The sequence below is a fragment of the Melozone crissalis genome, unplaced genomic scaffold (genome assembly GCF_028551555.1).
Source record: "Melozone crissalis strain CALT ecotype California unplaced genomic scaffold, PUWL_Pcris_2 ptg000036l_1, whole genome shotgun sequence".
Taxonomy (NCBI): Eukaryota; Metazoa; Chordata; class Aves; order Passeriformes; family Passerellidae; genus Melozone; species Melozone crissalis.
Genome location: NW_026535814.1, coordinates 7950522 through 7970515, shown reverse-complemented (window position 1 = coordinate 7970515; position 19994 = coordinate 7950522). Strand labels below are relative to the sequence as shown.

General features: G+C 54.0%; 2 protein-coding genes across 2 annotated transcripts; both read left to right on the top strand.

Annotated features, from left to right (window-relative positions):
- Window positions 1-2555: 2555 nt before the first annotated feature.
- Window positions 2556-9428, top strand: LOC128941695 (serine/threonine-protein kinase PAK 3-like). The gene is made up of 13 exons (XM_054283583.1): window positions 2556-2634; window positions 3576-3613; window positions 4052-4178; window positions 4239-4250; window positions 5147-5275; window positions 5957-6020; window positions 6655-6703; window positions 7013-7125; window positions 7384-7501; window positions 8273-8372; window positions 8654-8850; window positions 8948-9085; window positions 9327-9428. Exons 1-13 carry the CDS (start codon window positions 2556-2558, stop codon window positions 9426-9428), a joined length of 1266 nt encoding a protein of 421 aa, XP_054139558.1.
- A 3290-nt stretch (window positions 9429-12718) lies between these two features.
- On the top strand, window positions 12719-19590 carry LOC128941639 (serine/threonine-protein kinase PAK 3-like). The gene is made up of 13 exons (XM_054283510.1): window positions 12719-12797; window positions 13739-13776; window positions 14215-14341; window positions 14402-14413; window positions 15310-15438; window positions 16120-16183; window positions 16817-16865; window positions 17175-17287; window positions 17546-17663; window positions 18435-18534; window positions 18816-19012; window positions 19110-19247; window positions 19489-19590. Exons 1-13 carry the CDS (start codon window positions 12719-12721, stop codon window positions 19588-19590), a joined length of 1266 nt encoding a protein of 421 aa, XP_054139485.1.
- Window positions 19591-19994: the final 404 nt, after the last annotated feature.

Below are 19994 nucleotides of genomic sequence, written 5' to 3'. Positions count from 1 at the left end.
AATGAACACCGGGTAATGAGCTCCCATTCAGGACAACACTAGGAGGCAGATGTGCAGTCCTTTCTGGGCCTCTTGTCTTGAAGATGTCAGGCTGATCAGCAGCAATCACCATTTTGTTGCCACCCTCCTCTCACTATGTCACCTGTGGGACGGAATGGCATTCTCACAGCGGCATCTGGCATTTCCTCCCTGCTTCTCTTCTCCCCCCTTTTCACCCCAGACCCCCAGGGACCCTCTGGGCCAGCCTCATCCCCCACAGGGGTGTGCAACCGCCCGGGCCTCCTGCAGAGCCCCATTCCCACTCTGCTGCCTCCTTGGCCTTTTCCCACATCTGGGCCAGCCTGCTGTTGCCAGGTGTTGGAAACATGCACACACCATAGCACGCCTGTCTTTGAGCAATTTGATGCAGGAGCCCCTGCTGAGCACGGCTCCCCACCCCGGCCCTTTTCCCACCGAGCTGGGGCTCCGCTTCGCCTCCATCTGCTGGCATACGCACTGTTAGGGACTGCTCAGGGACTGGGTGCTCCTTGAAGGTTGCCCACAGGCGTGGAACTCAGGCCTGTGGGCAACCTTCAAGGAGCACCCAGTCCCTGAGCAGTCCCTAACAGCAGTCCCCATGCCTCCTACCCCTAAGGCTGCCTCAGCCTTCTGAACACAATTTTTCTTACTCTAATGGCTTCCTGTGCTTTACTTCATACTGTAAGCAGAAGCACACCGTTTTGATTGTCTTTCTTCTAGAATTAATAAAACTAAGTTGGAAATACTCCTAGATTTTGCCATTTAAAACTTGAGGCAAGTGCACAAAGTAGAGAAGCTTTCTGTGCAGCTTTTCAGTTAATTTGAGGTCTCCTTCCTCTTCACTCCCTTTCAGCACATCTGTTGATTTTCCTTTGCTCTCATCTTTTAAGCTTCATCCCTTGTCTATCGATCTGCAAAAATAGCCTGTAAATGCGACGCAAATTTACTATCCTTTGTAGTTTTCCTCTTCTGGAAAAGCTGAGGCTCGTGTGATCTTCTCCTGTGATCTAGACTTTGATTCCCATCTTGGCTCTGGCTAAGAGCAGAAGAAATGTAATTTAGTAGCTGCTAGTATGATCTGCTAGCAAAGGTCACATTTAGAGCTAAGCATGATGCTTCTCTGCCTCCGTTGAATACACATCTTTGTGTCTAGGCCTGGTGACTTCCAGGAGCACCTGGAAGCTCCTGCCAAGGACAAAAGTCTCCCTCTTGCTGGTTTTGACACTGATTTGTTGGTAGGATTTTGATCTACGTCGACAGTCATCTACAGGAACTGGATCCTTGACACAAAGTGCCTTCAAGCAACATTTCTAAGCATAGTGGGCAATGAAGTCCAGATACTAATGAGTTGTGGTTTGTTTTGCCTCTGTCTAACATATGGTACACTATCCCACAACATGTCATGTTTGAGTGTTTCAGGCATTTAAAACTTAGCTTTATTCTTGTCAACACTTTTCTTTCCTCCCTTCAGAAACCTGCATGTCCAGGTACTAATTTCTTTCTCAGCTTGTTGAAAAGTTACCAGTCAGACAAGACTTGTTTCTTGACCCAGAGATGGGGCAAGCATCACCGTTAGGCCGGACGTGGCATACACACGTGATCACGGTCCAAGAAGAAAAAGGTTTGTTTTTTTCATTCTGCATGTTCTCCAGCTTATACACTCTTAACAAAGCGTGATCTCAAGTCACTAACTACATCACAATAACTTCTTCTATCCAGTGGTGCAAAGCAATTAACGTCAATATAACTGGCAAAAGTTTTACAGAAATTTATGAGGCACGTATGCACATCTACTTAGGCACCTAGTCTAGCATACGCAAGTTTTCCATTATCTCTTCTAATGGGTTTCCATGCTGACAGCCTTGTCTTCTTCCTTGCTATGGATACACTCAAAAACCATCAACTGCTATTTCTTCCATGAACTCGGCTGTGCTTGCAGGCCAGCTGCCAAGCCCCTCCATAGGTCAGCATGCGCCCGCGTGTTCAAGGAGCAACTGCAGCCTACAATAGTCCTGGAAATTTATTGTCTTTGCTTTGTTTGCCATCTAAATGTCACTGAAGAAGTTAGTGACATTTTCCAAACCAGCTAGGATGCCACCTAGAAGAAGCAGACTTGCTTTCAGTCAAAGCTTTGGGGACCAAAAGTCATGTTTGCTTGCATTGCTTGAATGCTGCTTGGATTGGCGCATTTTCTGAGTTCCCCTGGGATGCCTTGAGCACTGCCTTTGTGAGTGAGGAGAATTTCCCAGGCTTTTCTTTTGCATTAGCTGTACAGAAGGTTGTCTTGCTGGGCACAAGAAAGCCCCAGAGCAGCTGCCTTTGTGAGGTCAAGCCAGAGGTGCCACGTCACAGTGCTGTCAGCACAGCGTTGTCCCGGTGCGCGCCAGGCCTGGTCGTCCAGAGCAGCTCTTCCGCTGGCTCCCTGCAGGAGGATCCTTGTGCTCAAGGAGCTCTCAGCAGACGGCCTGCACCCCGAGAGGAGTCTTGGCTTTCCCTTGGGTGGTACTCAGCGTGCAAACGCGCACAGCGCTGCCAAAATGATCGGGCAAGTCTGTGCCGCCGTTTGCACCGTCTTTTCTGTTGTCTATTCTGGCTACTACCTGACCCAGCTGACTCGTAAGTAAAGGTTTCTCCTGGGGCTGGCATCCCCCGACTTTTGCTTGGCTCTGCTCTTTATGCCGCACCAGTGGCCCAGTTTCTGTGGGAACAAAATGGCCCTGAAGGTGCCACCGCTTTGGTCAATGTCCTGCCAGCAGCATCAGCTCCAAAGGGGGCATCTGTACTGGGTGGCGCGTGCAGAGTATTTGCCATGCAACCTGCAGCGGTTGCCTTCCTTCCCCGGGAGAGTGCGTGGCAGCGGAGTCCGTCATTTCCTCGGCTTGCTGCTTCAAGCAAGACAAGCTGCAAATTGCAGACCCTGAGGGGAGATCCTCAGAAGTACTTCTACCAACTCAGTGGTTCTCTCCAGGAGTGAAGGAAAGCACCTTTTGCTCCATATTCTGCCCCTTAGAGGCCTTGGCTGCATGACTTGAGCCTTTGATGCTGTGCCAAGACTGCGATTGCCTTGGCGATGCAGCAGAAACTGCAGTGCAGGGAGGGTTTGCTACTGAGCCCAGCAGCTGTTCCTGGGCTGCTTCAGCAGGGAGCTGCCACAGGGAAGGGACCCTTTGTGGAAGCTTTGCTGGGCTATCATCTTCAGCCAAGGGATGGGAATTAGGGCATGCCATTTAAAAGAATGTATAAGGAAAATGCAGGAAAGAGAAGAGGGAAATGCAGCTTGAGCTGTTGGGCACAAGAGGAGCTCAAAGTTTTGAAGAGCAGCGGGCATTTCCAGCACCGTCTTCCTATTTCTCTCCTTGCAAAAGAGGCCCAAATGCAGACAGAGCCTCCTCTAGCGTCCTTGTTGTTCTCTTGCTTGCTGTGGGAAAGAGCTGTTGCTCCTGGAGGCATGTTGGGAAAGGGAAATGCTCTGTGTTGGGGCTGCCTTGTGCTGTGGGAGTGGCCAGCACAGGCACTTTTCTAAGGGCCTCTGGTTCCTTTTGCCTTGCTGGCTGCAGGTCACCTGACACGCGGATGGAGACATGCCTGTCCTTTGGTGAGTGGCAAAGGAAGCTGTGCCGTTGCTGGCGTGTGAGAATGGTGCAGCAATTCTGCCAGCTTGGCCTGTTGCAGCCCAGTGTGGAGTGCCGGCGTGGGAGGCTGAAGGAAAGGCCAGCTGCCCGCTGGCATCAGCAGTAGCAAAGGGAGCACTGGCTGTTTGCTGATTTTCCAGTGAAGAGCCTTTCAAGAGATGAAAGGCAAATGGGACAGCTCCGAGGCATCTTGCTGCTTCTAGGCAGCAGGGAAGCTCAAATGCACAGCAAGATGGAGTAGCAGCTCATTCAGCCAACTTCCTCGGGTTTGCGTGACTCAGAGGCCCACTTGTATCTAAGTCTATGATTTGCCCTTCTTCTGGGTCCTTTCCCAGCTCAATAGAAAGCAGCTCCTAAGGCACTGGCTTTTGCCCATCTCTCTCACTTCTGTCTGCCTGCAGGGCACAACAGCAGGGTCAGCAGCTCCTCTGGCTGCCTCTGTCATTGAGGAAGAGGCTGAAGAGGAGCAAAGGAAGATGAAGCCTTCAGCTGCTGTCCCTTCACAGCCTGAACTTGCTGAGCCAGTAAGTGACAGCTGAGCTTGGCACTGCCTTTGGTGCAGGGCCAGGCTTCCCCGTTTTGGAGCAGCCCTTGTTGCTCGTGGCGGAAGATGCTGGCGGCCGTGTGCCTGCTGAGGCGTAGTGCGGCTTCAGGCAAGCCGCAGAGCCCTGGCCAATGGGTTCTGAAGTTTGACATTTAAGCTGGGATGCTGAGAGGGTGCCAGAGTGTCTCTTGGGATCAGACAGGAGGCAGCATTCAGTGACTCTCAGTGTAGGAGTCAGCCCCTTGTGCCCGTGGTCAGTGCAGGCTGCCAGTGGTCAGCGGACAGCGCGGCCCAAATTCGCAGTTGACAGCCTTGCAGGGTACCTGGGAGACACTGGGCCCTGGAAGGGACCTGCCCTCTCCGTGGACTAATTAGCTTCAGGCTGTGCTTCCCTTCCAGCCGGTCAGAGCAGAGTTTGGAGAGGAGAATCCTCGGCAGGCCTGCACTGTAAAAGGGCCGGTGGGTCTGGGCAGGGCTGGAAGGCGGCTCCCAAGGGCCGCTCCCTAAAGGCTGCCATAGAGAAGGGAAATCCGTGAAACAGATCAGAGAAGGGACACGCTGCGGGCTTCTGAGCAGACTGTTGCGTGCCAACTCCGGGCTGATTTCATTGCCCAGGAAAAGACAGGAGGAGGAAAGCAGCAAGGCTCTGGGGCCCTGCTCTGATCTCTTTGTGGATCTTGGCAGCCCCATCGATACCTTGTTGCCAGTGTCTTGCAGAACAGCTGAAGACGTGGAGCATGGAGGTGGTCGGGAGGGGCTGGATGCCAGTAGCCTTTGGGCTTCTCCCGAAGGTGCCTTTGAGAAGGGGACATGGGAACTGCCCCAGCTGGAGAGGCCTGGCCGTGGCTGGCAGCACCTTCCCAAGGCCTTGCTTTTGCCGTGCGCTTAGGGGGGGCATGTGTGCCAGCCACCCTTCTGACGGGCAATCCTTTCTTGTCCCAGCGCAAGACAGGCTCTGCCATTCAGCCTGGTGCCGCCGGACCAGCGTGGCCTGCAGCAGCCAGCTCAACCCCCCCTGCCGGCACTTCCTGCAGCAGCGCAGCCCAGCAGCCCGAGATGAGGGAGGGCCTGAAGACACTGAGTACGTCCGGTGCATTTCTTGTCTGCCAGAGCAGGGTGTTGTGCGCGTGTCTGGGTGTAGGCTGCGCCAGATGCTGCCCCTCGGTCTCAGAGGCACTTAGGCCTCTCTGCAGAAGGTGTTGTTGTGCTCTGAGGCAGCGCGGCAGCGCTCAGGGAGTCCCTGCTGCCTGTGAGGGCGGCTGGGCCTGGCTTGGCCCTGCCTGGGCTGCCTTGTGGGCCAAAGACAAAAGCAGAGATTGTTTCTGCTTGAGCAGAAGGCTGGCACCTAGCAAGTGACTATTGCCCAGGCAGCTGTCTGGCGCCAGCTGTTTTCTGGCTCTGGTTCTTACTCCTCCTCCGGCCCAGACACTTTGTGCCCCTGGCAGTGGACCTGCCAGTGATGGTGGGTGTGAGTGAGGAGGCTGCAAAGGCCCTTGGTTACCTCTTAGGGCCCCCTTCTTAAGGGCTCATCATTTTGGCTTATCGCGTGGGATGCTGCTCTTGAAAGAAATCAAGGCCTTCTTGGAAAGGCCACCTGATGAAAGGTGGAGAAGATGGCCCTCCCACTTGCTGGTCTCAGCAGCTGGAAGCCGAGGGACCGCAAAGGGCCCAGAGCTGCGGGCAGTGGGGCTGCCTTTGGGACGCTCTGGGCAGCGGCGTCTCTGTGTGCCAGTGAGCACCCTGCACTGCTTTTGTCTTTCAGGGAGCATCGTGAGTCCGGGCCGGCCAACAGGCAAATACACGGCATTTGAGGAACTCGGGCGAGGGTAAGCGTGACGTCAGCTCATTTTACAAAAGTGTGGACCAGGTCTTTGGCTGGTGCAATATCAAGCGTGAAGTCAGGCAAGCCCCAATCATGGTCAGGCTCTGGCTTGACCTCGTGTGGCCTGCCCGGACTGCTTGGTCAGAGCAATCCAAAGGCCTCATCAAAGACAAGTTGATGCTGGCAGTGTCTTGCTTGCAGCAATGAGGAGCAGGAGCTGGGAAAACCCCTGCCCCTGCAACTTTCGGGCCTGAAAGAGCACCTTGCCATCCAAGAAAGGTCAGATTGTCAAGGACAGTCTTCTGACTCAAATTGTTCTCCCTTTTTTTGACACACACATGCATGCACACCCGCACAAGGAGAGAGTTCCCCTTAGGTTGTGAAATGACCTGGCAGGGCGTGCGCCTTGGAGATTTCCAGCGGCCCTTGGTCTTCATGCTGCACCTTAGTGTTCCCTCGGACAGCCTGCGCCGCATGGCAGAGGGCTGATGGGCTGAGGTGCCGTTGGCAGAAGAGATGCTGCAGCCAGGCATTTTTTCTGAGGAAGGCGTCCAGGCAGCCTGGGGAGATCTGCTACCTGGGCTTGCTTTCACTGCCAAAGGGATAAAGGTGTCTTTCTGCTGCTTTTGTCTTTCTAGGGGGTTTGGAGCTGTTTATAAAGCCCTTGACACCAGCAGCGGACAACAGGTAAAGTGCCAACAGCCCCATGCCATTTTGCAGCTCCGGAGCGCTTTGCCCGCTGCTGTGAGCTCTGCTTGGAGGTTTGGGTGGCAGCTCCATGTCTGCAGCAGAGGCTGTTCCTCTGAAATGCAGTCTAGGCTCAGGGGGCAGAATGCATTTGGGCTGGCCTTTGGTGCTTCTGCTAAGCTCTGCTGTCTAGTGACAAGGCGCTTTGGCCCAGCGTGCTGCCTCATTGCACCAGCACTCGCTCCGTGCTCCTTGTGATCTCGAGCAGGGTGCGTCTTCTCAAGGTACCGGTGGCCAATGTCATTGCAGGTGGCAATCAAGATCATGTCACTCGAGGAGGAGATGTCCGAGGAGCTGGCTGCCAATGAAATCCTGGCCATGAGGGACAACAGGAGTCCCAATATCGTTACCTACTTAGACAGGTTGGCATATTCTGGTGTCAATGTAGCTTTAGCTGGTGCAAGCGCAAAGAGACGATGCCCTTTGGTCACTGGCAGAGAACAGAGCTGGGGATGATTTCTCTGCTGGTCTCCAGAGCGTGGGAGGAGGTGGAGCTGCTGTTCAATAGTCTCTTGTGGCCCACGTAGCTTGGAGAGCAGCTGCAAAAACCTGGCTCAGGCCCTGGGGTGACTGAGGCTGTGCCCATTCTGTTTCTCCATGCCGTAGTTTTCTTCTTTCAGCTACCTGGTGGATGCGGAGCTCTGGCTGGCCATGGAGTTCATGGACGGCGGCACCTTGTTTGATGTGCTGAGGGCAGTGTACCTGGAGGAAGGACAGATAGGCGCTGTCTGTCGGGAGGTGAGGGATCCCGCTTGTGCTTGCCCAAGCCTGCCCGGATGCTGCTTGCCAGCTGGAGCTTAAGGAGAGCCGAGATTTCTTGCTCTCACCCTTCTTTTGCTGCTGCTGCTGCTGTTGCTGCTCTCATGCCACACAGGAGAAGAAAGAGCATGGGAAGTGTACTGCCTGCCGGTGCCCTCGCACTCCTCAGGCTCTGTTCTTGCACTCTTCCATCCTGTCTGTTGTCTGGCCTTGGTGCTCGCTCACTGGCTCAATTTCTCTTTCTTCCTCTTCTCAGCTTTGCCTGGGAATGTTTGCCTGGAGCCTGTCTGTCTGTCCTACATTGCTTGCCACTGGAAGGCAGCATGCGGGTGGCAGAATTTCAAGCTAAGGGCAAAGAGCTGTCCTCAGCTTCAAAGGATAGCATTGCAGCCTGGATGGCGATGCATTCTGGAACAGCTCGAAGGTGCTGCTGTCACCAGCAGCTTCCTCTTCTGCTGCCACTAGGCTTCCCCAAAATTCTTTACCGTGCCGCCTCCCAGCCAAAGGTGACGCGCTTCCTACCCAAGGCCGGTGGAACTTTTGGGAGCCCAGGTGCCTTTGCTTGGAAATCTAGAAAAAACTTCCAAGAGTGTTGAAGCAGCAAGCTCTTCATGATGACAGCAGCGTGATGTTTCGCCCTGGCTCACAATTCCCTGAGAAAGCCGCCAATCCCGTTGAGCTCTTTCCTTGCGGGTGGGATGAAATCAGATCCTGCACGTTAACTTTCCCTCCCTCCTTCTTCTCTCTCAGTGCCTGCAAGGACTGCATTTCCTTCATTGCCGCCAAGTCATCCACAGAGACATCAAAAGTTGCAACGTCCTTGTGAGCACGGACGGATCCGTCAAGTTGGGTGGGTGTCCCTGCTGGGCTGCAGCATGTCCAGCATATGCCGTGCGCTTGCATTTTGGTGACAGCCACTGGGGCAGAAGCGCGGCTTGGCCAGTGCGTGAATCGTCAGGGTGTTTTTGAAGCGGCCGATGCCTTATTTGCCTGGCTCCAGGCACGTGGAAGGAGAGCTCAGCTGCTTTTTCAGCTAGATTCAGCATGGCCTGGTCAGGCTTGGAGTGGGCAATGGTTTTGGCCGCTTTGCCAGTGGTAGCTGGCTTTGACAGGCTTTGTTTTTGTCCTCAGGTGACTTTGGCCTCTGTGCTCAGCTCAGCCCTGAGCACAGCAAGCGCAGCTCCAGCGTCGGCACTCCCAGCTGGATGGCACCGGAGGTGGTGAGAGGAGAAGCCTACGGCCCCAAAGTGGACATCTGGTCCCTGGGGATCATGGGGCTGGAAATGGTGGAAGGGGAAGCTCCTTACCAGCGGGAAGCCCGTCTCCGGGTAAGGTGCAGCTTAGCAAGAGGGCTCTGTGTGGAGAGAGCTGTGTGTGGCTAGCAAAGGAGCAGGTGGAGTGTCCTCTTGCATCCATGTGCTGTAGGTTTTTGAACTGCTAGAAAGGAACGGGCCCCCAAAACTGCAGAACCCCAGGCACCACTCGGCTCTCCTGCGCGACTTCCTCCGCTGCTGCCTGCAGGCAGATGAGGACAGGCGCTGGTCTGCCCAGGAGCTCCTACAGGTAAGGAAAAGCAAAGGGGCAAAAAGGCCTGGCAGCTGAGGACACCTGCATGAAGGGATGAGGAGGAGGAGTGTGGGCCACGTGGCACAGAAAGCTGCCAGGACAGGAAGGCGCAGGGTGACATGCTGCCCTCGGTGCTCGATGTGTGTCTTGCTGATAGCCAGGGAATCCTGCTTGAGCCCGCGAGGATGTGATCCTGGAAAGTAAGAGTTCCTTTCTTTGTTCTTTTTCCTCTGGGCAGCATCCCTTTGTGACCTCAGGCGATCCTGCCTCCAGCCTGGCTGCTCTGATCATCTCAGCCAAGCGAGTGCAGGAAGACTGGAGAGGAGACACCTGCGCCTGAGGAAGCCCTGATGCCCCGCCAGCCGAGAGGAGGGAAAAGGGGATGCGTCATCTTTAGGCCGAGCTTCAGCCATCCCCCGAGTTTGAAGAGGAGCTGTGCTGTAGATAGGAAACACGATAGTGTAAATATTTGCTCAGTTTAGCTCTTAGGTTAGCTGTTAGGTTAGCTGTTAGGTTAGCGGTTAGGTTAGGTTAGGTTAGGTTAGGTTAGGTTGGGTTAGATATGTTGTTAGGTTCAATTTAAAGCTCTGTTGTTTTTCTTTCTGCAAAAGATGAAAGTTTAAAAAAATTAGGAGATGTAGGGATCAACTTTTAAGGACTATAGAACGTAGAGAGCTTGGATAGTAGAGGATTGTTTAGCTTAGGATAGAGTGTTGTTAATTTAGGGAAGCTTTGAAGTAGAAATGAAAGAATTGTCATAATAAGAATTAAGCAGTGAGAGGAAAAGCTGGGCTGCAGTAGAACTGGAGCCTGCAGGCGCTCCAAGCTGTCAGCCTGAGCAGGCCACCTGCAGGACAGAATGCTGAAGATGGAGAAGCAGCGAGGGGATACTTGGTTTCAGCCCGAGTGTCAATAAAAGTCGAAAATATCCACAGTGTTGTAAGACTCCCTTCCTTGCCAGGCTGCAGCTAAGTGGACAGTCCCTTTCAGAGGCCCAAAGAACATAGGGAGGTAAGCAGCTTTGCTTACCGCAAGTGTGGCATGCCTGCGGGAAGCTGAGAGACCTACAGGTAATGAACACCGGGTAATGAGCTCCCATTCAGGACAACACTAGGAGGCAGATGTGCAGTCCTTTCTGGGCCTCTTGTCTTGAAGATGTCAGGCTGATCAGCAGCAATCACCATTTTGTTGCCACCCTCCTCTCACTATGTCACCTGTGGGACGGAATGGCATTCTCACAGCGGCATCTGGCATTTCCTCCCTGCTTCTCTTCTCCCCCCTTTTCACCCCAGACCCCCAGGGACCCTCTGGGCCAGCCTCATCCCCCACAGGGGTGTGCAACCGCCCGGGCCTCCTGCAGAGCCCCATTCCCACTCTGCTGCCTCCTTGGCCTTTTCCCACATCTGGGCCAGCCTGCTGTTGCCAGGTGTTGGAAACATGCACACACCATAGCACGCCTGTCTTTGAGCAATTTGATGCAGGAGCCCCTGCTGAGCACGGCTCCCCACCCCGGCCCTTTTCCCACCGAGCTGGGGCTCTGCTTCGCCTCCATCTGCTGGCATACGCACTGTTAGGGACTGCTCAGGGACTGGGTGCTCCTTGAAGGTTGCCCACAGGCGTGGAACTCAGGCCTGTGGGCAACCTTCAAGGAGCACCCAGTCCCTGAGCAGTCCCTAACAGCAGTCCCCATGCCTCCTACCCCTAAGGCTGCCTCAGCCTTCTGAACACAATTTTTCTTACTCTAATGGCTTCCTGTGCTTTACTTCATACTGTAAGCAGAAGCACACCGTTTTGATTGTCTTTCTTCTAGAATTAATAAAACTAAGTTGGAAATACTCCTAGATTTTGCCATTTAAAACTTGAGGCAAGTGCACAAAGTAGAGAAGCTTTCTGTGCAGCTTTTCAGTTAATTTGAGGTCTCCTTCCTCTTCACTCCCTTTCAGCACATCTGTTGATTTTCCTTTGCTCTCATCTTTTAAGCTTCATCCCTTGTCTATCGATCTGCAAAAATAGCATGTAAATGCGACGCAAATTTACTATCCTTTGTAGTTTTCCTCTTCTGGAAAAGCTGAGGCTCGTGTGATCTTCTCCTGTGATCTAGACTTTGATTCCCATCTTGGCTCTGGCTAAGAGCAGAAGAAATGTAATTTAGTAGCTGCTAGTATGATCTGCTAGCAAAGGTCACATTTAGAGCTAAGCATGATGCTTCTCTGCCTCCGTTGAATACACATCTTTGTGTCTAGGCCTGGTGACTTCCAGGAGCACCTGGAAGCTCCTGCCAAGGACAAAAGTCTCCCTCTTGCTGGTTTTGACACTGATTTGTTGGTAGGATTTTGATCTACGTCGACAGTCATCTACAGGAACTGGATCCTTGACACAAAGTGCCTTCAAGCAACAACATTTCTAAGCATAGTGGGCAATGAAGTCCAGATACTAATGAGTTGTGGTTTGTTTTGCCTCTGTCTAACATATGGTACACTATCCCACAACATGTCATGTTTGAGTGTTTCAGGCATTTAAAACTTAGCTTTATTCTTGTCAACACTTTTCTTTCCTCCCTTCAGAAACCTGCATGTCCAGGTACTAATTTCTTTCTCAGCTTGTTGAAAAGTTACCAGTCAGACAAGACTTGTTTCTTGACCCAGAGATAGGGCAAGCATCACCGTTAGGCCGGACGTGGCATACACACGTGATCACGGTCCAAGAAGAAAAAGGTTTGTTTTTTTCATTCTGCATGTTCTCCAGCTTATACACTCTTAACAAAGCGTGATCTCAAGTCACTAACTACATCACAATAACTTCTTCTATCCAGTGGTGCAAAGCAATTAACGTCAATATAACTGGCAAAAGTTTTACAGAAATTTATGAGGCACGTATGCACATCTACTTAGGCACCTAGTCTAGCATACGCAAGTTTTCCATTATCTCTTCTAATGGGTTTCCATGCTGACAGCCTTGTCTTCTTCCTTGCTATGGATACACTCAAAAACCATCAACTGCTATTTCTTCCATGAACTCGGCTGTGCTTGCAGGCCAGCTGCCAAGCCCCTCCATAGGTCAGCATGCGCCCGCGTGTTCAAGGAGCAACTGCAGCCTACAATAGTCCTGGAAATTTATTGTCTTTGCTTTGTTTGCCATCTAAATGTCACTGAAGAAGTTAGTGACATTTTCCAAACCAGCTAGGATGCCACCTAGAAGAAGCAGACTTGCTTTCAGTCAAAGCTTTGGGGACCAAAAGTCATGTTTGCTTGCATTGCTTGAATGCTGCTTGGATTGGCGCATTTTCTGAGTTCCCCTGGGATGCCTTGAGCACTGCCTTTGTGAGTGAGGAGAATTTCCCAGGCTTTTCTTTTGCATTAGCTGTACAGAAGGTTGTCTTGCTGGGCACAAGAAAGCCCCAGAGCAGCTGCCTTTGTGAGGTCAAGCCAGAGGTGCCACGTCACAGTGCTGTCAGCACAGCGTTGTCCCGGTGCGCGCCAGGCCTGGTCGTCCAGAGCAGCTCTTCCGCTGGCTCCCTGCAGGAGGATCCTTGTGCTCAAGGAGCTCTCAGCAGACGGCCTGCACCCCGAGAGGAGTCTTGGCTTTCCCTTGGGTGGTACTCAGCGTGCAAACGCGCACAGCGCTGCCAAAATGATCGGGCAAGTCTGTGCCGCCGTTTGCACCGTCTTTTCTGTTGTCTATTCTGGCTACTACCTGACCCAGCTGACTCGTAAGTAAAGGTTTCTCCTGGGGCTGGCATCCCCCGACTTTTGCTTGGCTCTGCTCTTTATGCCGCACCAGTGGCCCAGTTTCTGTGGGAACAAAATGGCCCTGAAGGTGCCACCGCTTTGGTCAATGTCCTGCCAGCAGCATCAGCTCCAAAGGGGGCATCTGTACTGGGTGGCGCGTGCAGAGTATTTGCCATGCAACCTGCAGCGGTTGCCTTCCTTCCCCGGGAGAGTGCGTGGCAGCGGAGTCCGTCATTTCCTCGGCTTGCTGCTTCAAGCAAGACAAGCTGCAAATTGCAGACCCTGAGGGGAGATCCTCAGAAGTACTTCTACCAACTCAGTGGTTCTCTCCAGGAGTGAAGGAAAGCACCTTTTGCTCCATATTCTGCCCCTTAGAGGCCTTGGCTGCATGACTTGAGCCTTTGATGCTGTGCCAAGACTGCGATTGCCTTGGCGATGCAGCAGAAACTGCAGTGCAGGGAGGGTTTGCTGCTGAGCCCAGCAGCTGTTCCTGGGCTGCTTCAGCAGGGAGCTGCCACAGGGAAGGGACCCTTTGTGGAAGCTTTGCTGGGCTATCATCTTCAGCCAAGGGATGGGAATTAGGGCATGCCATTTAAAAGAATGTATAAGGAAAATGCAGGAAAGAGAAGAGGGAAATGCAGCTTGAGCTGTTGGGCACAAGAGGAGCTCAAAGTTTTGAAGAGCGGCGGGCATTTCCAGCACCGTCTTCCTATTTCTCTCCTTGCAAAAGAGGCCCAAATGCAGACAGAGCCTCCTCTAGCGTCCTTGTTGTTCTCTTGCTTGCTGTGGGAAAGAGCTGTTGCTCCTGGAGGCATGTTGGGAAAGGGAAATGCTCTGTGTTGGGGCTGCCTTGTGCTGTGGGAGTGGCCAGCACAGGCACTTTTCTAAGGGCCTCTGGTTCCTTTTGCCTTGCTGGCTGCAGGTCACCTGACACGCGGATGGAGACATGCCTGTCCTTTGGTGAGTGGCAAAGGAAGCTGTGCCGTTGCTGGCGTGTGAGAATGGTGCAGCAATTCTGCCAGCTTGGCCTGTTGCAGCCCAGTGTGGAGTGCCGGCGTGGGAGGCTAAAGGAAAGGCCAGCTGCCCGCTGGCATCAGCAGTAGCAAAGGGAGCACTGGCTGTTTGCTGATTTTCCAGTGAAGAGCCTTTCAAGAGATGAAAGGCAAATGGGACAGCTCCGAGGCATCTTGCTGCTTCTAGGCAGCAGGGAAGCTCAAATGCACAGCAAGATGGAGTAGCAGCTCATTCAGCCAACTTCCTCGGGTTTGCGTGACTCAGAGGCCCACTTGTATCCAAGTCTATGATTTGCCCTTCTTCTGGGTCCTTTCCCAGCTCAATAGAAAGCAGCTCCTAAGGCACTGGCTTTTGCCCATCTCTCTCACTTCTGTCTGCCTGCAGGGCACAACAGCAGGGTCAGCAGCTCCTCTGGCTGCCTCTGTCATTGAGGAAGAGGCTGAAGAGGAGCAAAGGAAGATGAAGCCTTCAGCTGCTGTCCCTTCACAGCCTGAACTTGCTGAGCCAGTAAGTGACAGCTGAGCTTGGCACTGCCTTTGGTGCAGGGCCAGGCTTCCCCGTTTTGGAGCAGCCCTTGTTGCTCGTGGCGGAAGATGCTGGCGGCCGTGTGCCTGCTGAGGCGTAGTGCGGCTTCAGGCAAGCCGCAGAGCCCTGGCCAATGGGTTCTGAAGTTTGACATTTAAGCTGGGATGCTGAGAGGGTGCCAGAGTGTCTCTTGGGATCAGACAGGAGGCAGCATTCAGTGACTCTCAGTGTAGGAGTCAGCCCCTTGTGCCCGTGGTCAGTGCAGGCTGCCAGTGGTCAGCGGACAGCGCGGCCCAAATTCGCAGTTGACAGCCTTGCAGGGTACCTGGGAGACACTGGGCCCTGGAAGGGACCTGCCCTCTCCGTGGACTAATTAGCTTCAGGCTGTGCTTCCCTTCCAGCCGGTCAGAGCAGAGTTTGGAGAGGAGAATCCTCGGCAGGCCTGCACTGTAAAAGGGCCGGTGGGTCTGGGCAGGGCTGGAAGGCGGCTCCCAAGGGCCGCTCCCTAAAGGCTGCCATAGAGAAGGGAAATCCGTGAAACAGATCAGAGAAGGGACACGCTGCGGGCTTCTGAGCAGACTGTTGCGTGCCAACTCCGGGCTGATTTCATTGCCCAGGAAAAGACAGGAGGAGGAAAGCAGCAAGGCTCTGGGGCCCTGCTCTGATCTCTTTGTGGATCTTGGCAGCCCCATCGATACCTTGTTGCCAGTGTCTTGCAGAACAGCTGAAGACGTGGAGCATGGAGGTGGTCGGGAGGGGCTGGATGCCAGTAGCCTTTGGGCTTCTCCCGAAGGTGCCTTTGAGAAGGGGACATGGGAACTGCCCCAGCTGGAGAGGCCTGGCCGTGGCTGGCAGCACCTTCCCAAGGCCTTGCTTTTGCCGTGCGCTTAGGGGGGGCATGTGTGCCAGCCACCCTTCTGACGGGCAATCCTTTCTTGTCCCAGCGCAAGACAGGCTCTGCCATTCAGCCTGGTGCCGCCGGACCAGCGTGGCCTGCAGCAGCCAGCTCAACCCCCGCTGCCGGCACTTCCTGCAGCAGCGCAGCCCAGCAGCCCGAGATGAGGGAGGGCCTGAAGACACTGAGTACGTCCGGTGCATTTCTTGTCTGCCAGAGCAGGGTGTTGTGCGCGTGTCTGGGTGTAGGCTGCGCCAGATGCTGCCCCTCGGTCTCAGAGGCACTTAGGCCTCTCTGCAGAAGGTGTTGTTGTGCTCTGAGGCAGCGTGGCAGCGCTCAGGGAGTCCCTGCTGCCTGTGAGGGCGGCTAGGCCTGGCTTGGCCCTGCCTGGGCTGCCTTGTGGGCCAAAGACAAAAGCAGAGATTGTTTCTGCTTGAGCAGAAGGCTGGCACCTAGCAAGTGACTATTGCCCAGGCAGCTGTCTGGCGCCAGCTGTTTTCTGGCTCTGGTTCTTACTCCTCCTCCGGCCCAGACACTTTGTGCCCCTGGCAGTGGACCTGCCAGTGATGGTGGGTGTGAGTGAGGAGGCTGCAAAGGCCCTTGGTTACCTCTTAGGGCCCCCTTCTTAAGGGCTCATCATTTTGGCTTATCGCGTGGGATGCTGCTCTTGAAAGAAATCAAGGCCTTCTTGGAAAGGCCACCTGATGAAAGGTGGAGAAGATGGCCCTCCCACTTGCTGGTCTCAGCAGCTGGAAGCCGAGGGACCGCAAAGGGCCCAGAGCTGCGGGCAGTGGGGCTGCCTTTGGGACGCTCTGGGCAGCGGCGTCTCTGTGTGCCAGTGAGCGCCCTGCACTGCTTTTGTCTTTCAGGGAGCATCGTGAGTCCGGGCCGGCCAACAGGCAAATACACGGCATTTGAGGAACTCGGGCGAGGGTAAGCGTGACGTCAGCTCATTTTACAAAAGTGTGGACCAGGTCTTTGGCTGGTGCAATATCAAGCGTGAAGTCAGGCAAGCCCCAATCATGGTCAGGCTCTGGCTTGACCTCGTGTGGCCTGCCCGGACTGCTTGGTCAGAGCAATCCAAAGGCCTCATCAAAGACAAGTTGATGCTGGCAGTGTCTTGCTTGCAGCAGTGAGGAGCAGGAGCTGGGAAAACCCCTGCCCCTGCAGCTTTCGGGCCTGAAAGAGCACCTTGCCATCCAAGAAAGGTCAGATTGTCAAGGACAGTCTTCTGACTCAAATTGTTCTCCCTTTTTTGACACACACATGCATGCACACCCGCACAAGGAGAGAGTTCCCCTTAGGTTGTGAAATGACCTGGCAGGGCGTGCGCCTTGGAGATTTCCAGCGGCCCTTGGTCTTCATGCTGCACCTTAGTGTTCCCTCGGACAGCCTGCGCCGCATGGCAGAGGGCTGATGGGCTGAGGTGCCGTTGGCAGAAGAGATGCTGCAGCCAGGCATTTTTTCTGAGGAAGGCGTCCAGGCAGCCTGGGGAGATCTGCTACCTGGGCTTGCTTTCACTGCCAAAGGGATAAAGGTGTCTTTCTGCTGCTTTTGTCTTTCTAGGGGGTTTGGAGCTGTTTATAAAGCCCTTGACACCAGCAGCGGACAACAGGTAAAGTGCCAACAGCCCCATGCCATTTTGCAGCTCCGGAGCGCTTTGCCCGCTGCTGTGAGCTCTGCTTGGAGGTTTGGGTGGCAGCTCCATGTCTGCAGCAGAGGCTGTTCCTCTGAAATGCAGTCTAGGCTCAGGGGGCAGAATGCATTTGGGCTGGCCTTTGGTGCTTCTGCTAAGCTCTGCTGTCTAGTGACAAGGCGCTTTGGCCCAGCGTGCTGCCTCATTGCACCAGCACTCGCTCCGTGCTCCTTGTGATCTCGAGCAGGGTGCGTCTTCTCAAGGTACCGGTGGCCAATGTCATTGCAGGTGGCAATCAAGATCATGTCACTCGAGGAGGAGATGTCCGAGGAGCTGGCTGCCAATGAAATCCTGGCCATGAGGGACAACAGGAGTCCCAATATCGTTACCTACTTAGACAGGTTGGCATATTCTGGTGTCAATGTAGCTTTAGCTGGTGCAAGCGCAAAGAGACGATGCCCTTTGGTCACTGGCAGAGAACAGAGCTGGGGATGATTTCTCTGCTGGTCTCCAGAGCGTGGGAGGAGGTGGAGCTGCTGTTCAATAGTCTCTTGTGGCCCACGTAGCTTGGAGAGCAGCTGCAAAAACCTGGCTCAGGCCCTGGGGTGACTGAGGCTGTGCCCATTCTGTTTCTCCATGCCGTAGTTTTCTTCTTTCAGCTACCTGGTGGATGCGGAGCTCTGGCTGGCCATGGAGTTCATGGACGGCGGCACCTTGTTTGATGTGCTGAGGGCAGTGTACCTGGAGGAAGGACAGATAGGCGCTGTCTGTCGGGAGGTGAGGGATCCCGCTTGTGCTTGCCCAAGCCTGCCCGGATGCTGCTTGCCAGCTGGAGCTTAAGGAGAGCCGAGATTTCTTGCTCTCACCCTTCTTTTGCTGCTGCTGCTGCTGTTGCTGCTCTCATGCCACACAGGAGAAGAAAGAGCATGGGAAGTGTACTGCCTGCCGGTGCCCTCGCACTCCTCAGGCTCTGTTCTTGCACTCTTCCATCCTGTCTGTTGTCTGGCCTTGGTGCTCGCTCACTGGCTCAATTTCTCTTTCTTCCTCTTCTCAGCTTTGCCTGGGAATGTTTGCCTGGAGCCTGTCTGTCTGTCCTACATTGCTTGCCACTGGAAGGCAGCATGCGGGTGGCAGAATTTCAAGCTAAGGGCAAAGAGCTGTCCTCAGCTTCAAAGGATAGCATTGCAGCCTGGATGGCGATGCATTCTGGAACAGCTCGAAGGTGCTGCTGTCACCAGCAGCTTCCTCTTCTGCTGCCACTAGGCTTCCCCAAAATTCTTTACCGTGCCGCCTCCCAGCCAAAGGTGACGCGCTTCCTACCCAAGGCCGGTGGAACTTTTGGGAGCCCAGGTGCCTTTGCTTGGAAATCTAGAAAAAACTTCCAAGAGTGTTGAAGCAGCAAGCTCTTCATGATGACAGCAGCGTGATGTTTCGCCCTGGCTCACAATTCCCTGAGAAAGCCGCCAATCCCGTTGAGCTCTTTCCTTGCGGGTGGGATGAAATCAGATCCTGCACGTTAACTTTCCCTCCCTCCTTCTTCTCTCTCAGTGCCTGCAAGGACTGCATTTCCTTCATTGCCGCCAAGTCATCCACAGAGACATCAAAAGTTGCAACGTCCTTGTGAGCACGGACGGATCCGTCAAGTTGGGTGGGTGTCCCTGCTGGGCTGCAGCATGTCCAGCATATGCCGTGCGCTTGCATTTTGGTGACGGCCACTGGGGCAGAAGCGCGGCTTGGCCAGTGCGTGAATCGTCAGGGTGTTTTTGAAGCGGCCGATGCCTTATTTGCCTGGCTCCAGGCACGTGGAAAGAGGGCTCAGCTGCTTTTTCAGCTAGATTCAGCATGGCCTGGTCAGGCTTGGAGTGGGCAATGGTTTTGGCCGCTTTGCCAGTGGTAGCTGGCTTTGACAGGCTTTGTTTTTGTCCTCAGGTGACTTTGGCCTCTGTGCTCAGCTCAGCCCTGAGCACAGCAAGCGCAGCTCCAGCGTCGGCACTCCCAGCTGGATGGCACCGGAGGTGGTGAGAGGAGAAGCCTACGGCCCCAAAGTGGACATCTGGTCCCTGGGGATCATGGGGCTGGAAATGGTGGAAGGGGAAGCTCCTTACCAGCGGGAAGCCCGTCTCCGGGTAAGGTGCAGCTTAGCAAGAGGGCTCTGTGTGGAGAGAGCTGTGTGTGGCTAGCAAAGGAGCAGGTGGAGTGTCCTCTTGCATCCATGTGCTGTAGGTTTTTGAACTGCTAGAAAGGAACGGGCCCCCAAAACTGCAGAACCCCAGGCACCACTCGGCTCTCCTGCGCGACTTCCTCCGCTGCTGCCTGCAGGCAGATGAGGACAGGCGCTGGTCTGCCCAGGAGCTCCTACAGGTAAGGAAAAGCAAAGGGGCAAAAAGGCCTGGCAGCTGAGGACACCTGCATGAAGGGATGAGGAGGAGGAGTGTGGGCCACGTGGCACAGAAAGCTGCCAGGACAGGAAGGCGCAGGGTGACATGCTGCCCTCGGTGCTCGATGTGTGTCTTGCTGATAGCCAGGGGATCCTGCTTGAGCCCGCGAGGATGTGATCCTGGAAAGTAAGAGTTCCTTTCTTTGTTCTTTTTCCTCTGGGCAGCATCCCTTTGTGACCTCAGGCGATCCTGCCTCCAGCCTGGCTGCTCTGATCATCTCAGCCAAGCGAGTGCAGGAAGACTGGAGAGGAGACACCTGCGCCTGAGGAGGCCCTGATGCCCCGCCAGCCGAGAGGAGGGAAAAGGGGATGCGTCATCTTTAGGCCGAGCTTCAGCCATCCCCCGAGTTTGAAGAGGAGCTGTGCTGTAGATAGGAAACACGATAGTGTAAATATTTGCTCAGTTTAGCTCTTAGGTTAGCTGTTAGGTTAGCTGTTAGGTTAGCGGTTAGGTTAGGTTAGGTTAGGTTAGGTTAGGTTAGGTTAGGTTGGGTTAGATATGTTGTTAGGTTCAATTTAAAGCTCTGTTGTTTTTCTTTCTGCAAAAGATGAAAGTTTAAAAAAATTAGGAGATGTAGGGATCAACTTTTAAGGACTATAGAACGTAGAGAGCTTGGATAGTAGAGGATTGTTTAGCTTAGGATAGAGTGTTGTTAATTTAGGGAAGCTTT

What these genes read in the sequence shown, in the direction of transcription:
- LOC128941695 (XM_054283583.1), top strand. Translation starts at nt 2,556, where the DNA reads ATGATCGGGCAAGTCTGTGCCGCCGTTTGCACCGTCTTTTCTGTTGTC. An exon ending in GGAGGGCCTGAAGACACTGA is followed by an intron (nt 5,276 to 5,956) that starts GTACGTCCGGTG and finishes TTTGTCTTTCAG; the next exon opens with GGAGCATCGTGAGTCCGGGC. An exon ending in TAGGCGCTGTCTGTCGGGAG is followed by an intron (nt 7,502 to 8,272) that starts GTGAGGGATCCC and finishes CTTCTCTCTCAG; the next exon opens with TGCCTGCAAGGACTGCATTT.
- LOC128941639 (XM_054283510.1), top strand. Translation starts at nt 12,719, where the DNA reads ATGATCGGGCAAGTCTGTGCCGCCGTTTGCACCGTCTTTTCTGTTGTC. An exon ending in ACACCAGCAGCGGACAACAG is followed by an intron (nt 16,866 to 17,174) that starts GTAAAGTGCCAA and finishes ATGTCATTGCAG; the next exon opens with GTGGCAATCAAGATCATGTC. An exon ending in AGCGGGAAGCCCGTCTCCGG is followed by an intron (nt 19,013 to 19,109) that starts GTAAGGTGCAGC and finishes CATGTGCTGTAG; the next exon opens with GTTTTTGAACTGCTAGAAAG.